At 39.6% G+C, this 14,273-nt stretch overlaps 1 protein-coding gene across 1 annotated transcript in view; it reads right to left on the bottom strand.

Moving 5' to 3' along the window:
• Positions 1-819: 819 nt before the first annotated feature.
• LOC103803262 (ubiquitin carboxyl-terminal hydrolase 12-like) overlaps positions 820-14,273 on the bottom strand; it is a gene marked incomplete at both ends in the record, with an annotated part of 14,584 nt that continues 1,130 nt past the window's right edge. The window contains 6 exons of the mRNA XM_009075807.1: positions 820-1,017; positions 2,244-2,327; positions 3,205-3,281; positions 4,487-4,713; positions 5,605-5,818; positions 11,407-11,487. Of these exons, the coding sequence (XP_009074055.1) occupies positions 820-1,017; positions 2,244-2,327; positions 3,205-3,281; positions 4,487-4,713; positions 5,605-5,818; positions 11,407-11,487 (881 nt within the window). The remainder of the gene's footprint in view (positions 1,018-2,243; positions 2,328-3,204; positions 3,282-4,486; positions 4,714-5,604; positions 5,819-11,406; positions 11,488-14,273) is intronic.

Below are 14,273 nucleotides of genomic sequence, written 5' to 3'. Positions count from 1 at the left end.
TATAGGTAATAAACAAAAACAGTAAGTATATAAATAGTTGTTACATAAGAATTATTATATTTAGTTATTATGTTTAGCTATATACAGAATTGTGCAATATTAGTGTTGATTATATTGTCTTGCTCTTCACAAAGAGCTTTCAAAACATTTGTGTGCTGTAAGAACTTACTCCTTTAAAACTCACACTTCCAGAAGTCAATTATTAATATTTTTTTTCCTTCCATAACTGTTTTTTTACTAAGGTGCTTAATTTTTTTTTTCCTCTTTGCTCTTAACACCAGAATGTAAGGCACTGCAACAAAAATGTAATGAAGAAAACCAGGAATTTGCAGCCTCAGCAGTACACAATGCGTTCCACAGGATGGCACCAGCTTCTAAAGAACCCTCAGCGAGCAGCCACACGACAAAACACTGAATTCTGTTTTAGAAAGTGCTTTTCCAAGACTTGGTTTTATTACACTTAGCTTTCCTGGAAAGCAGGGTTAGGGATGAGGTTAGTTTTGGCTCTTTGAAGACTGATCTTACTTTGTTCCAGCTCCAAGAAAGAACTTGTCTGAACTGCCACCATATTTGAAAGTTGAAAAAATGCTAAATCTTAAGAGCATGTCCTCAGAAACTAAAATATAAACTAGTGAAAAAGTAGTAAAAAAGACAAACTTTTTACAAACTGAAAATACTGGCAAGCCAAGTAGCTGTGCCAGGGCCTAGCCAGCTCCTGGGTCATCAGCCACTGCCTGCTGTCACATCACATGGAGCACAGACTCCTTTGAAATACCAAGGAAAGGCATTTAAGACCCAGAAAGCACAAACCCAACATACCTGCCACAGTGAACAACCACAGCCACGAGGTCGTACATTCTGTCAGGGTTTGTAGCATCCCCTGAGGTGTTGAAGAGTCTCAGCTCCAAGGGAAACACCACACGGTAGGAGAGTTTGGTGTATCGGTGCAGCTGGTCCATGTACTTGAACCTTTTTAAATGCAGAGCTAGAATCATGGGCAACTTTTTCACTCTCATTCTGAACCACAGAAATATGTTAAACAAAGAACAAGGTATTAGCAGATCACCTAAAGCAAAGCTTTGTTCAAGAACAGTTTCAGTATGGAGCGTTCTGAACCACAGAAATATGTTAAACAAAGAACAAGGTATTAGCAGATCACCTAAAGCAAAACTTTGTCCAAGAACAGTTTCAGTATGGAGCAGCTTTTAAAAGGCATCCATATTATTGATAAGATTTTTCAAAGGCTGTTTTTGTTCATTTGTATTCCAGTGAGAACAGGCAGAGTTTATTCTGATTAGCCACAAAACTGACAGCTGCATGCAGGACAACTGTTGATGCTGAAAACATCAACTTTTCATCACATCAATGGGAAGAAAAAGATGGAATAAATCTGTCTCGCTACTCTGTGACCAAACCTGAGGTGAGAAATAAGATGTTTTCTATCTGGTATTCATAGACAAAGCACATGGGATGGTTTCCAGTGGCTTTAAGCTGATTAATGCTAACTGGGGAAAATGTGAATGTCTGGAAGCACCAGATATAAACTCTTCTGAGAGAAACACAAAATTAACTCATAGTTTCATAGAATATCAAGGGGCTGGAATGGACCTTAGAGATCATCTAGTCCCAACCCCTGCCCTGGGCAGGGACACCTTCCACCACTCCACGTTGCTCAAGGCTTTATCCAACCTGGCTTTGAACACTGCCAGGGTTGGGGTAGCCACAGCCTCCCTGGGCAACCTGTGCCAGTGTCTTACCACCCTCACAGGAAAAAACTTCTTCACAATACCTAATTTAAACTTCCCCTCTTTCAATTTACCCCCTTCTTCCTTGGCCTATCATTCCAGTTCCTAACCAAGAGTCCCTCTCCAGCTTCCCTGGAGCCCTTTCAGATCCTGAAATGTTGCTACGAAGTCCCCACACAACCTTCTTTTCTCCAGACTGAACAGTCCTAACTTTCTCAGCCTGTCTCCATAGGGAAGGTGCTCCAGTCCTCTTATCAGCTTTGTGGCCTCCTCTGGATGTGCTCTAACTGTGTTGGGGACACCTGATTACTGCAATCTCTTCATTTCTCTCTGCCACAAAGTTACTTGGTATTTCCACTTTTCCTTACTCCTTTCCCCATCAAACACAGACCTAAACAATCTTACCTTTTATTTTCACTGACTTCACAAGGTGTATTTCCCCCCACAACTGCCCACTTGAAGAGAACATCTACATTGACCTGAATATTTGAGTCTTACCTCTTCTGTGCCTCCTGTTTACTGCGGCACTGCTCACAATAGTATTTATATTCACTGCATAGAGTTTCAGTGTTACTAAATCCCCTGTGGAAATGAAGAGTGAGATAAGCAGGAATATTCATCCAGACCATCCAGGTAAAAGTTACATATTTCATCTGATAATGCTGAAAAAACTTCATCCAGACCATCCAGGTAAAAGTTATATATTTCAGCTGATAATGCTGAAAATAACCAAACAACACACAGAAGATGAACTTCCTTTTATTCCTATAGCTCATACCTCCCAAACATACTTTAGGTGTATTTGTCCCTGCTCTGGGATTTGGTATCAAGGTTCAGCTGGAAATTATCCCCTCAAGTATTAACTGCATACTTTCTGAGTAACAAAGGCAATTAACAGCAATAGGGTGGTTGTTTTTTTGTTTCCATCAGCAGCCACTGACATTTCCTTTGGTGGCAGAAATTAACTGTTCAGACCTATAGCCATTAACTAGCCAAAGTCTGGATTATCTTTCAGCTCCCAGCAATTACACATCCATTATCAGCTATTAAATAGGCAGATGCTGGATGCAACTTGCAGTATCCAAGCAGCTGATCTAGCAGACAAATACATGGAGAAAATGTCTATCGGGTAAAACAAAACCCTCTACATCAGAACCAGAGAACTGAACCACAGTAACAATATTAAAATAATCAAGAATTTATTATGAAATTCGAGGTAGCATGTTTAGTTTGGATAAAGCCTGACTATATAATGGAATAAATTAAAATCTCCATAAAAGCAAGTGAAAATCCATCTTACATACCACTAGTACTCATTAACTACTAACAACCAGTAAGAAACTGGAACCTGAAACACCCACAATATTCTACCACAGCTGTTCCACAGGAAAACTAAGCCAGACTCCTTCCTTCACACCAAGGGCAGGTATTTTTGCCATTCCCAACTAATTTCATTTACCTTAGACAATGTGTAATTGATGTATTTTGTTCCACATCAACCGAGAGATCCAGAAAGTCCTCATCTTTGCTACTAACCTTAAAAAAATAATAAGAGACATTCGGTAACAGTTTAGACCTAGCAGATTTCTTTTAACCATTTCTGGCACGGTGCAATGTCCTCTGTCATAAAAAATACACACACACAGAGCCCCTTTCTTGAGGCAAACTAAAACTGAAGGAATAATCTGATGTGTTGTTACAATCTGAAGAGGAATATTAAAAGAAAAAAAAACCCAAAACAGCAAAAATAAACCCAAAACCCCATGAAAAAAGGCACAAAAACACCAACCCCCAAAACCTTTCTTGCAAAACATCTCTCCCCCTTCAGACTACAAGACACATCTACTTGCTTCACTGGCAAAGCCAAGATTTTAACCATTCAGAGCTCTCAGAGCTGGAGAAGCTTGAACCACGTTCCACTCTGCTTTGCAGGCTGGTACAGCTTTGTGCTGCATTTCAGAGCGTAACAGTCAATACTTAGAGGAAAGGCAGAAACAGGCAGATGGCTCCTCAATTAAATGGGTTAGCAGGGAGGAAAACCATCTTTCCATTTGTGGAACAGTCGCATTTTCATTTCAAAATCCTGGGGACAGAATCTTACTTGTGTAATTTTTAGAGCTCCTCTTCACCACATAGCCGTAACTTTAGATTTAAAATGCCAAGAACAGTTGTTTCTCTTGTTATCACTTCGAATTTTTGTTCTCCCCATGTGGGTGTTCATTTTTTTTTAGAACTATTAAATCAGACAGAGCATATGACTAACTACAAATTGCTGCTCTGAAGGTGGTGTGGTGGTTCTAATTCTAGATTTTATGGCACTTCTTGCTCTCAAATAGAGTGGCCATAGAACAGCACCGAGCAAAGACTTCCAGTTCAAGCAATTCCCTTCATCCCAGAGTTAAATAAAGAGGGAATGACTCTCATGTGGAAACACAACATCAACTATCAATCACTGACACAGGAAATAACATGAAGACACAAAGGCAGCTTGTATCAGCCAGCTGCAGGCTGCCTTGATGGAAACAGGGAGGAGGAACAGGGAAAACACTACACTTTTTCTGAGCAACATACCTTAATGAGTATTGAACATAGAGGTGATACAGTCATAAAATAGGCTATGCTCCATATTTTAATAGAGAGTGCAATTTCAGCTATCCTAATAAATGAAAAAGTGTGCTTAGTATTAGGGAAAACCAGAACCTGGGAGAAATCTAAGAGGTTTGGGTTTGTTGTAAACGTACAGCCTCACAGTTAAGACATCTGGTTTCATTGGTTAGTGTTCCTTGGAAGATTTCATGGACCCACGTCAGATCAGTCTTGTCTCCTTCTTCACTCTCAATGCTGCCATTCTGCAGTTTGCCATTCTGCTTCTCCTGTTTTTTCTCTTCTTGGAGTAAGTCAGCAATAGTGTTCAGTAGGTAGTTTAGGAATTCGTGTGCATCCTGCTGCATATAATTATCAAATAACTCTGGGAAAAAAGAGACCAAGGAGAATGAAAAAATACAGTACTACATAGCATCAAATTACTATGCTTCCAGCAATCTGTGCTTGCCCTTCCCCTCCTCTCCCCTTACACAACTGTGGGTTACACTGCTCAGCTTTTGAAGAATTGTACTTTGTTGTTCTCACAACAGATGTTTGGTTATCCTCAGGTTGCAAGAAACAAACAGTTGAAATACAGCATTAAGGGAAATTAACTTGGGCATTTCTCAGAACTGAAGAAAACCATGAACAGTTGGGGCTTTTTGGTTGTTTTTTTTTTTCTTTGGCGAGGGAGAGAAATAAAGCAATACAGATGCATTGCCTTGGGCCATTAGTTCATTAAGTCCAGCATTAAGGGGCAAAAATCCCCTACTATAAGTTTGTTATCTTTTCAAGTTCAAGCAGAGATGACGAATCAACATACTTTGTTGGGAAAAGTTCCATATCCCTGGAAATAACCACTAAATCTCATCCTAAAGAACTTCTCCTACCACAAATACAAGAAAGCATATGAGTGGTTAAATCTCCTTAGAGAGTTCAACTTTGGCCAGTTTGTAGCAATGACCTGGAGTGTGCTGACTGCAACCAGATCACTCCAGAACACAATTTCAATGTGGAATAACTGAAGCACTGAGACATGTGCACATGCCCTGGACTTGGTTTAAGCATCCAAGCAAGTTCAGAAACAAAGATATTCAGCTAATCCCTGGAGGACACAGCACAGTGCTGATACAATCTCTGCTAAAAAGGTAGGGAAATTCAGACCCCAAAATCTTTTATAAACCTGTTAAAACTTGACAATTTGGTCTCAAAAAGACAGATGTGTTTACACTTTACATACTTAAATGTGCATTAAAAAAAACACTTATTCATTTACCATTTTCTTTCCTCAATCGGGAAATAAATTTCTTGGGTGGGATGACCCCCACCTTCTTCTTTTGTGTAGCAATACTGTTGAAGAGATCAGAGAGGCATGTCAGGAGGCTTTCCTTCTTTCGAGGCTGCACTTTGTATGCCAAAACTTTGTCCCGAAATGGACGACAGAAATAAAGTGCCTGTAGGACTGAGTTGCAGTAGCAGGTGTTGCCGAACTGGGTGAAACAGAACAAATGGAAAACAGTTTCATGTTAGGTCTGTCAAAAAGGAATAACAAATAGGTTACTCATAGAGGTTTGACTAGATGATCTCTAAGGTCCATTCCAATCACTTAACATACTATGAAACGATGAATTTTTTAGGATTATGTTCTGTAATACTCCAAAAAGTCTAATTTGGAAATAATGTTCTGAAGCTGCAATAGCCATTGGAGCAGGGACAGTTCTTAGTCTGCTCAGAATGGATCCAGGAGGATTGGGCAATGTCCTGTGCAAGTTTCTGACCTTACAAGGCTAGTGCAAAACCAAACTCTCCCCAGAAAGGGGTTAAATCATAAAGATAATTGACTCCAGAGGTTGCAGAGAAGGGAGATTTGGATTAGATATTAGGAAGAAATTCTTTATTCAGACGAGGTCTGAGTAAAGACATTCTTTACTCAGACACTAACACAGGTTGCCCAAAGAAGCTGTGGCTGCCCCATCCCTGGAAGTGTTCAAGGCCAGGTTGGATGGAGCTTGGAGCAACCTGGGCTAGTGGAAGGTGTCCCTGCCCATGGCAGGATCAATGACTAGATGGCCTTCAAGGTCTCTTCCAACCCAAACCATTGCCTCATTTATCCACTCAACCTCTTGGGCACAGAGTTGTGGCTATATTTACACATTCACACCCATGGATGGGCCCCTTGTCTGAACTTTACTGCATCACCTCTGTAGGATGGGGCTTTGAACAACCTGGGCTAGCGCAAGTTGTCCCTGCCTGTGGCAGGAGGGTTGGAACTAGATGATCTTTAAGGTCCATTCCAACCCAAAGCATTCTGTAATTCTGTCACTGAGAATGTCACACACTGAAACTGGCAAAGTTGTCTATCAAAGTTCATGTTCTGGGGAAATACTAGTGGCATGGTGTAAAAGACTCATCCTTGTACCATCCCAGCTGGTAACAGCGAGGAAAGGAAGAGAAGACAACAGTCACACCAAAAAAGGCAGTTAAGGACTCATCACAAAACCAAAACTTCTGGATATGCAGCATGTACTAATTCAGAGAGGGGAGACCCTGCTGCTGCTGCTGCGGAGAGGTGCCAAGGACACAGCAAAAGAGAGGGACAAGGAAACAGCAAAAGGAAGAGACAGCACCTGTCAGCATGGCTGTGTGCCACTGTGTTACAGTAAGGAGCTTAGTGCATGACCTCCCATGTGGGACATGCCTGGGTCAGATCCACAAAGTATTCCCAGAGATGCTCAGCAAGGGACATGTTCAATATTTCCTGCTTAGAATGAATTGCTGTGAGCAGCACATGCTGCAGGCAAGTGCACAGAGCATCTGTTTTACACCTGCCCTATCTGCAGGCAGTGCCATGTCAGTACCAGGAGGCCCGTGGTAATTCCAGAGGCAGTGATCCACACTGCTTCACCAGGAGGAACACTGATATTGGCATATCATCCAGAAGCAACACACCAGGGTGTTTTGAACTGTTTCTTTGCAATTTATTGTGCAACCGTGTTGGACAATGCGGTTGCTTCAAACAAGTGAAATCAGTTCTGGGTTTGCCAGTCCCCAGATACTCTGGGAATGAGATTCTGCATCTCAAGAGCACTGAGGGCAAAATATTTTAAATAAACCAAAAACGTATATAAATCTGACTGCAGAACACAGACCATCTTGTTGGTCAGTATTGTATTTGTAAGTGGTACCCGGAGACACAGCCACTCTGCCCACCAAAATCTAGTGTGATTACTGTAGCAGAATAATCTCAAGTTAATAATCACTTTGCTGACTGCAAACAGAAAATGAGCAGTTTAATTCATACAACAGATCTGTAATCTGCGCAATATTAGTGTTGATTATATTATCGTGCTCCTCACAAAGACCTTTCAAAACATTCGTGTGCTGTAAGAACTTATTCCTTTAAAACTCACACTTCCAGAAGGCAATTGTTAATATTTTTAATATTAAAGCTGAAAAGGTTACAGATTATAGTTGAAATTGATTTATACCATGTGCAAACAACAGGGACCAGTTAAAACTTATTGACGAGGAAAATAAATACAGAAGCTAAACAAACACATGAATTAGGATAGAGCCTCACTCATGTGCTTGTTAGTGACCTAGAAGAACAAATAAGCATCATGCTAACTATATTTGTATAAAAGGCAAAATAGGCAACAGAACTATCAAAAGTCTGATTAAATATTATTGTTGGCAGATGAGGCATCCAAATTATCTGTCTGTAATAACCTAAGAAAACAAAGAGAGAGAAGAAACTAGAAAATAACCACCCTCAAAAACAAAAGGAAGGTCATGGTGCATCCTAAGTTAAAGAAGTTTACAAATCAAGGAGTTAATAAGATTTCAGGGCTGTATTCATGGAGAAATTGTGCCAAAAGTCATGAAGTGAACTGGTTAATACATGTCCTGCTTTGCTGCTACTCACACAGGAGAGAAGTCATTATGCCAAACTAAAGGGAAGAGTTAAAGAATGAAAATTCCACCCAAATAGCTTTCAGAATTCCAGACAGTAAGATGCTGTGCAGTAGTCAAAGTGATAGTGACAAATTCACTTCACAACAGGCTTTAGGTTGTAAAGATGTCCTTCTATTTCAACCCTCTTTGCATCACCTTTACATAAGTAATGTGGAAGAACTTTTATTCCCAAAATCTTCGGCATTTTAGCTGTTTTACTAAGTACTTCACAAACAGATCAAGTGATGTATTTTATTTAAGCAATTCTGACTTTTTTCATGTTGGAACAAAACTCTTCCAACTTTGAGCAATTCAGGGCCTTGGGAAACTTTTGAATATCTCAATTCTTGACCTCCATCTCTTTGCATTAGAGAGAGTTCTCCACAAACAACCAGTGTAGCAGTGCCACACTTTTAATGTACAACTCGTTTGTGTTTAGGAGGACAAAGCAGTCAAATCTTTCCAATCATGACCTAAACTTTGCTAGAAATTCTGCTCTAATCATTTGTCTTCAACAGAGTCCCAAAAAATGGGTTTTCAAAGCAGCTGCCAGTGGGCTGATGCAGATTTCCAAACCTGGAGCTACATGTACAGATGATGTACCCCAATAGTTATGTCTAATGTGAACTAAAAAAAAAACAAATGAAAAACAGGTCCAAACACAAAGATCTTAAAAGCTTTTGGTCATAGTTTCTCTGGTCCACATAAATATTTTAGACAGGTGCCAAAGCATGAGAGGTTCGGCTTAAAACTGCCTGAATTTAGAGTCAATACTCTAAATATTCATATATATGTATATATACATACATATGTGTGTGTGTACATATATATATACAGGAACAGTGGTTCTGTGGCATCCTATTTATCATGTAAAATACAATTTTGGCAAGGCTCACTAGAAACATAAGTATATTTCTGTTTGCTGGTCATCTAGCTATGTTTTCATATATATATGTATGTGTTTATATACATATATATGTATATATATTATATATGTGTATATAGAGAGTATATATACACCTATATATGCCATAAATACATATATATAGTACATAATAATATTCTAAATAGTCTAATATTCTTCAGAAGAACTTGTCCAATGTAAAACTAAAGTTTAAAGGTTTATTTTAAGACAGAAGCTTCGGAAAATGAAAACAGAGGTGAAATTCTGTAATGACAACTTTGTCCCACTCCTCTTGCACTACATTACACCTAAACTATTTTACCAGGCTGTCAGAAAGAGCAGTCAGAGCCTTCTCCCATATACTCTGCAGTGGCTTTAGCCATAGTTTGCTGGTTCAGCTCACTGATCCAACAGGAAAACAGCTATTAAAAACCCCCACATTGTAAGCTTCATTGTCCACAGGTTCAACACCTGATTCTATTTGCAGTGCATCCACAGGTTTAAAAGCATTAGTGCTGAAGCCATGAAACTGCCCGCTAAAATGCTCCAATTAACTCCAAATCATGAGCAACTAGAAATAACTTAGGCAAAAGCACTGCAGAACAATGGCATGAAAACCATCACCATAAAGAAACCATGGAGCACAACAGTATTATTCATATTTTGTCTTTCAAAGCAGAGAATGGATGTGGTGATAACAATTCTGGCTATTCTTAGAATGCTATTTTTCCTCTTCACACTATTCAGAGCTCTGCTATTTATGTCACAACTGGAGATGCCTTCCATTTCTCTCATTATGGTGCAAACCTCAGCGGCTTAGGAATGGCCATTAACACCCTAGTTAAGGAACAGAACTCCACCTGCTTAGATTGTTGCTTGTCTCAAAACACAAACTGCTAGAAACCCTCATTCAAGTCAATTAAATGGGTTTCTAATGAGCTGCAAATTAGTAGCTTAGTAGCTATGTTGACCTTACTTGGTGTGTGAAGAGCATCTTTCAGCTTTCAACTAAACCTACAAGATTTGTGGGGGTTTTTTTTCCAAAAAGTCTATGTAGGGACCTCAGAGCAACCTTCCAGGATCTGAAGTGGTTACAGGGAAGCTGCAGAGGGCCCTTTGTTAGGAACTGGAGTGACAGAACAAGGAGTAATGGGGGATAAACTGAAAGAGGGGAAATTTAGATTAGATACTAGGAAGAAGTTTTTTCCTGTGAGGGTGGTGACCAGGGGGGCCCTGGGGGGGTGGGGCCTGCCACAACCTTGGCAGTGTCCAAAGCCAGGTTGGATAAAGCCCTGAGCAGCCTGTTCTGGTGGGAGGTGTCCCTGCCCAGGGCTGGGAGTTGGGACTAGATGACCTCTAAGGTGCATTCCAACCATAGTATCAACTATGATACTATGAAAACATAGCTAGACGACCAGCAAACAAATATACTTCCATTTCTAGTGAGTCTTGCCAAAATTTTATTTACACATGATAAATAGGATGCCACAGAACCACTGTTCCTGCAACTAAATTCCTGTATTCAGTGGTAACAGGTATCACAGAGGCACAGCTTCCTCCTTCACATGAGCAGCCATGCTCCATTCTCTCCACAGGTGTTTTAGGCAACTCTTAAGACAACTCTTGCTGCCCAACAGCTCCCAGTCAAGTCAGATCTACACAAACTGAGAGATACAAAAAGTACAGCTCTTTGGAAGGACTCACAGTTACACAAGGCTGTCAGAAAATAAGAGTATTACTACATGGAAGGAATTTATCAACCAAGTCAATGTCATTCATCCCCTGCATAAAAGAACTTCCACTACTCCCACCAGTAATGTGTTTTTTAAAAAGTAGCACATTTTCATTTGAAACCCTCCCATACACTGCAGCATCAGTGTCAAATCAAGCCTCTCTTCTCTGGAAGAGCCTATGAACAATGCACACACTTGGTTAGTTCACACTTTCCTGGCAGATATTAAAATCCTCTAACTAGAAACATACCTGAGTCAGAACGTTTCTCTCATAGGTTTTATAACAAATCTACTTATTTTTCTGGATTTCAGATGAAATGTGTATCTTGGTTAATAACTAGGCATAGCACCATACTGCAGGACGTGGTGTCTATGCAGAGTCCCACTTGAAGTGAGAAGATGACAAAGTTCTCACATAGAATCCTGTTAAATTTCAGATTAGGATATGAATGAAAACCAGTATTTCAACCATAGAAAATTCACTTACATTGACCAAGCCAAAATAATGCTCATTCACAGGGAACTGCTCAGGACCGATCTCTTTCTCCAAAGCAGAGGCATTGGCGCCCTACAAAGAAACAGGATGTCTGTGTTAGAGAGAATCAACACTTCCTGAAAAAATCCAACAGATCACTGTTACAAAAACAAAGAAGCTTAGAAAACAAATTACTTCCACTGAGAATCACCATCTTCTGTTTGCAGTGTTCTTCAAAACTGCATCAATATGATGCTGCATTATTATCAAGGGTACCAAAGTTTCAGGTAAAAACTCTGATTTAAATTTGATCTATTGAATTAATTTTAAATTCATTTGAATTTACTTAAAAATCAACACAAGAAATTGTCCTCACTTAAAACTTCAGATTAGTCACAGTGATCTAGACACTCCCATTAAATTTAGCCAAGAATGCATTGTAAAAATAAAGCAACTTGTAATACACAGAGAACCTCTAAACCTACAGGACAGAAACCATATGGGCTACACAGCCAATGGGAGAGAAAACTACCTGGTGTGACTGCACAAGAGGTTTGATGTGGCTGTCTATTTTTATTATTATCTCACGAAGAGTTCTTGAAACAAATCTTACCTTCACTGACACTTTATATTAGAAACACTAATTTTCTGCCTTTATTTTGGACAGTACTAGGGACAAGTGATTGCAAAACCCCAAAAGAATGGCAATAAGGATTTTATCAGACACAAACTCAGAGCACCTGGAAGTGCTTAGGCTTTGCTACCCTTAATTTAAGGATGATGTATTAAGTTCACACTTCATTTTGACACATCCTTGAGTTTCCATTAATATAATGTGGACAGAACTTGCTATTTTAGACACAACTGAAAAGTTCCACTATACATCCATATGGTCTTACTTATCACATAAAACAACAAATAAAGCATAACAATATTTTATTTTGAATTTTAACTTTGTCCACTTGACATTTGAGTGGTTTATGCATCTCTTTCCATTTTCCTTTTGTTTTTTTAATCCCTCAGTGCCCAATGGCTGACTCCAATTTGGGATTTGGGACCTTCCCTCATTCCAATCCCTCTTGCTCTTTCATGTTTCTTGATGATCCTTCAACAGTCCTGAGCTGCATCTGTGCTTTTATCTGTGGAGTTACCATCACTCAATGCAGAATCCAAACACTTTGGTTTCTTAATCAAATATCCAAGTCACTCCAGCTATAATCTTCTGCACACAGCAATTCTGCACAGGTGAACCATCTTAAAAACCCCCAGAAAAACACTGAACAAACAAAAATTACATCCCAGCAAAACTCAATTCATCTATTTCCCTGAAGCTTTTTAATTGCTGAGCAAATTTTTCAATCATCTCCCCAGTAATATAAATCACAGACAAGCAGAGACGGTATAGACCATCTAGATGATCTTTGACAAAAAACAGCTAAATATTTTCCTATAAGCAGGAAAGAAAACAAGAAATCATCTAGTTTAACAGGAGGAATGGAAACTGTGGTTGGATCTCCCCCATCAAATGTAGAGTGAATTCCATATATCAAAAGAGACATAAAACTGGGAATGATTTTAATTATTTACTTTTTATTTATTTATTTACTATTCATTTAGTATTAACATAATATGAAACTATAAACCCCATAAAACATTTGCCAGGTACTGACAGATTCACAAGGCTCTGCACAAGCACCAATCACACAGAAAGTTTCTGAGGGATCAGTGCCAGTTCAAGCAGGTCCTCTCTTTTTTTTTCCTAAATCCATTTCCTGCTTCCAAGGAGCTCTTTTTGCCTCCATTGTCTCCCTCCCAAAAAGCCCAAACCACCCCCAGATATAAGGATAACCATCAGCAAGGAAGAACTGCTGATAGAGGTCTCACCAAGCTACTTGAGCTCTTTGCTTACACTGTTCCGATCAACACTGGCTGTGGGCAGTGGCTAAGAGGAGATTAGAACCAAGATGCACAAGAGGTGATGCTGGATTTGAAGAATTTTCTGTCAGATCAGCTTAGGCTTTATGATCTCTTTTAAGCTCTACAAAGAGTTTGTCATTATTCCTGCAAAGAAAATGAGTCCTTCGCATAGTGTAGATTTAATCTATTTCAGAAACTGGAAATGTATCAAGCTCCCAGGGACTTACATATTTCTGTGACCTTAAACTTACTGAACTTGTAATTATTGTTACAATCAAATGGCTTATAGATTGCGTTCACTTAGCTGACAAGAATTGTAAGAAGAGAAGGAAGAGTTATCAGCTTTTGATACACTATAGACAATCAGCTTTATGGCAGAAGTTATAGTAAGGCTCAGAGTTCAAAAGTTCTTCAGAACAGCTGGGAATGATTAATAACAACTACACAGCCCAGAAGGTGAACTGCTGTCAGCTGAGAAATGCACATGCCCAGTGCCCACACGGCTCCTGCTTCAAGTGATAACTTCTGCCCTACTTAGTAAGGTGAATTCTGCTGGGTTTCAGAGAAATCCTGATCACCCACAAAACTCGGCTGAGAATCAGTGGACTATTGTCCACTATTGTCACTAATATTAGTCTATTATTAGAGACTAACCAATGTTACATGAAAATCATTCCTCCTGAGCTAACAGCTGCACACTTGGAAGGCATTCACACTTCCACATACCTGCTTTTACTGCTCTGAAGGTAACTCTGCAGACATGGGAATGGTTTCAAAAGCAGTGCCAAGTGTGTGAGCTGACCTTAGAGCACAAAGTAGCTGCTATTACAGCTTCAGTACAAAAAGCACCAAAATTAGCACAATATTGGGTCAATATCCTCACTGCTAGTCAGAGCTCTTGTCAAAATAATCAGGTCGGTGCAGTGCGTGAGCAAACTGTGAGCACAGACACACTGGAGCTA

This window comes from Acanthisitta chloris, unplaced genomic scaffold (genome assembly GCF_000695815.1).
Source record: "Acanthisitta chloris isolate BGI_N310 unplaced genomic scaffold, ASM69581v1 scaffold16425, whole genome shotgun sequence".
NCBI lineage: Eukaryota > Metazoa > Chordata > Aves > Passeriformes > Acanthisittidae > Acanthisitta > Acanthisitta chloris.
The sequence above is the reverse complement of the archived record's forward strand: the minus strand, read 5'-3'. Positions and strand labels throughout refer to the sequence as shown.